Source organism: Rutidosis leptorrhynchoides, unplaced genomic scaffold (assembly GCF_046630445.1).
Source record: "Rutidosis leptorrhynchoides isolate AG116_Rl617_1_P2 unplaced genomic scaffold, CSIRO_AGI_Rlap_v1 contig80, whole genome shotgun sequence".
NCBI classification, from domain to species: domain Eukaryota; kingdom Viridiplantae; phylum Streptophyta; class Magnoliopsida; order Asterales; family Asteraceae; genus Rutidosis; species Rutidosis leptorrhynchoides.
In genome coordinates, this window is record NW_027266872.1 from 1 (window position 1) to 3,082 (window position 3,082).

The 3,082-nt window shown below is 28.1% G+C and overlaps 1 protein-coding gene across 1 annotated transcript; it reads right to left on the reverse strand.

Annotated features, from left to right (window-relative positions):
• Positions 1-3: 3 nt before the first annotated feature.
• Positions 4-2,505, reverse strand: LOC139885136 (agamous-like MADS-box protein AGL12; the record flags this gene model as incomplete). Its single annotated transcript, XM_071869082.1, has 6 exons — positions 2,324-2,505; positions 2,034-2,136; positions 1,020-1,081; positions 679-778; positions 548-589; positions 4-45 (listed from the first exon to the last, which is right to left on the reverse strand). Coding segments are annotated over exons 1-6 (531 nt in total), but the record flags the coding sequence as incomplete, so codon positions are not given.
• Between the last annotated feature and the right edge of the window lie 577 nt (positions 2,506-3,082).

Sequence of the window (3,082 nt, forward strand, 5' to 3'; positions counted from 1 at the left end):
TACCTTGTCTTGGAGTTGCTTGTTTGCAGCACTCAGTATCCCTTCCTTCAACACCCAAAGAAAAAAAAACCAACTTAGAAAAAGATATGATTGAGAGCGTATGTATCGAGGAAAAAAAAAACCTAACTATATGAAATCGATTTATTATGTCTTGCAATTTTACTATGATGTAGTTTATTTGTTATTATGTTCGTATGGTCCTGCAAATTATGCACGCAGATGGTCTGAGAAGTAAATTCATATTCCTAAGTGATGGTCATGTGATAATTTCTAGAAAAAAAAATTGGTAGGAATTTCCTATATATAAAAAATATAAAGAATGTGAATCACCTATCTATTGCCACGACGTGTGTGATAATAATTCTTTCTTTTAATAATTGGATAAAATTTTTAAATATACAATATATTGATGGTGATATGTATAAATAAGTGACACGTCGTAATAAATTCTCACCTAAAAATTACTTTAATTTTTATCTAAGATTTCCTTGAATTAATTAAGAATTTTAAAATTTAACATTTAAAAAAGATAAGATAATTAACTGACCTTATTCCTCAGCAGTTGTATCTCTTGAAATAGGTTGTCCATCTATATTTTATAATCCAAATTAATTAGCACAAGTTTTGAGAAAATTTCCTAATAAATTCTTAAGCTTAATTAACAAATTAGTTATATACCTTTGCTGAACGAATGCGATAAATCCAAAATTCAAGATGCTTTTCAAGAACTTTCAACTCATCTAATTTCATCTGGCCAGATCCTCCTCCAAACATGTACCTGTAACAGAATTAAAAAGGTAAATGATGGTTTTTTATCTGACTCTTCTCTCATTTTTATCTAATACAGTGCGTACATAGTTTATTGTAAAAATATATATTGTGACCTTGATTTATTAAGGTTGATTTAGCAGCTATATTAACAATCATAATAATATTATAAGTAATAAATAAAATGGTTTTAAAAAATATGATTTTAAAAAGTACTATAAAGTACTTCATGATGGAGATCAATATTTTACCTGAAACCTTTTTGAAGTGTTTCTATCTCCTGCCTCAGTGCACCGATCTCCTCTTTTTGATCCTGATCGTATGAAGTGGCATTAAAGAAATAATCAGATCCAATTGAACATGACTTGTTTAAATGATCATTTTTTACAAAATTAGGTTTTGAATATCATCTAACAATAAATTCGATCATCTTAATTAATTAATGAATTATAAAAATAATATTATTTTCGTCTCAAAATATATGCAAATTTTTATATATAATTTATATTAAAAAATTTATATCTGTTTTAAGACGGAAGAAATAATATTTAATGTAGATAATTATAAAAGTACTTTTGTTAGAAAAAGTCTCATATATATATATATATATATAATTCTAAAAAGAATATGATAAGTTAGTTTCATAATGGGGTTTGATAAATTTGCCAGAGAATATATAAAGAGCTCAATTTTTCATTCTTTTGCCACTCATCATAACATAATTCAACTTAATTATAATGTTACCATCTCATTTTTATAGGGATTGAAGGTTTGAATTTTGTAGAATTAAGATCTTATTAAAAGGAATTTTATTTTTGAATAGAATGGTTAGTATAATTTTACTATCTTAAATTTGAATCACTTAACATAAGCTAATCAGAACATAAATGTTACTTCGTATATGTTAGAAAAATGTGAAATAAACATCAGATAAATTAATATACTATCCAAATGGAATATTATTATGTCTAATAAATTGCCTCTAATCGTTACTTTTTTTTTATTACCACTAAATTCACGTATCAATATATGATTGGTCATTATTGTATTCTATTGTACCAGTGATCATAATCTACCAAACATTTGAACAAACAAACTTTGCATATGATGCTCTCAAAAACATATAAAGAGATTCTATATTTAATTCAAAAAGAACATATAGAGTGATTAATCTATATTTTATTTTAAAAGAACAATATTCTTTTTTGCATGCAGTAATTAGCACTATCCTAGGTTTGGTCAAAAAGAGAGAGACTGAAATTTACATATTGTTCTTCATCAGTGTGGAAATTGATGGCTTGGTCAGTCGGCTGAGCAGCAGGAGTACTGGTGAACTTGGTGTACCTCTCCATAAGCCCTTGCATGCTTCTATATACATATGAATTGAGAAACACATGATATACTTATATAAATTAATCTTAATTATAAGGCTAATGTCTTAACGTATACTCTCTCCGTCCCTAATTACTTGACAATTTTCCAATGCATTTTAGGGACGGCGCTGGTACGTAGTAATTGATTGAGATTTATATATAGATATATTATAAAGAGCTACCCTTTGGTGGCGAGTTCATAGAGCTTCCCATGAGGAGAGAAAATGATGAGACCGATCTCAGCATCGCAGAGCACGGAGAGCTCCTTGGCCTTCTTAAGAAGTCCGGCTCGACGCTTACAGAACGTCACCTGCCTGTGCACCGGATTCTCGACTCTCTTCAATTGAACCTTTCCTCGAGTCATAATGGATATATATGATTGATTGAAATGTATCACAATTAAATTGAAGATTATGAAAATATCGATCACACACAACTTTCCACTAGTTTGAACTAGCTTCCAGTTGTTGTATCTAACTATATCCCTACAATCTCAAGCAGAGAATGCATGTCATTTAGAAATTGGCACTTTGAGGTTTTATATATATAGTATACGTAGTGATCTTTATTGATTCTCTCCCATCCCTCTAGAATAATTTGTTGGCACAAACCTTTACACTTCACTAACTATTTATCTTTAACCTTTCAAATCATATAGATAGTGTGTTCCTTTTTTCCCTTTTTCTATTTATTATATTCTTAATATCTCATTCAAGATTCTCAAATTTAAAATGTATATTATATAAAATTTTATGTTTTATGAGTGATTCATGATGTATTTGTTATTTATAATTTTTTAATTCATTTGAGGTGGTGAGATATTTTGGTACAAATAGTTTTGGTCGATGTGTTTGTTTTAGTTTTTAGACTTTCTTATTATATATGTAGATAAGAGTTTCTAAAATTTGAGATGTATACTATAATTTTGAATTTGGTGTTTC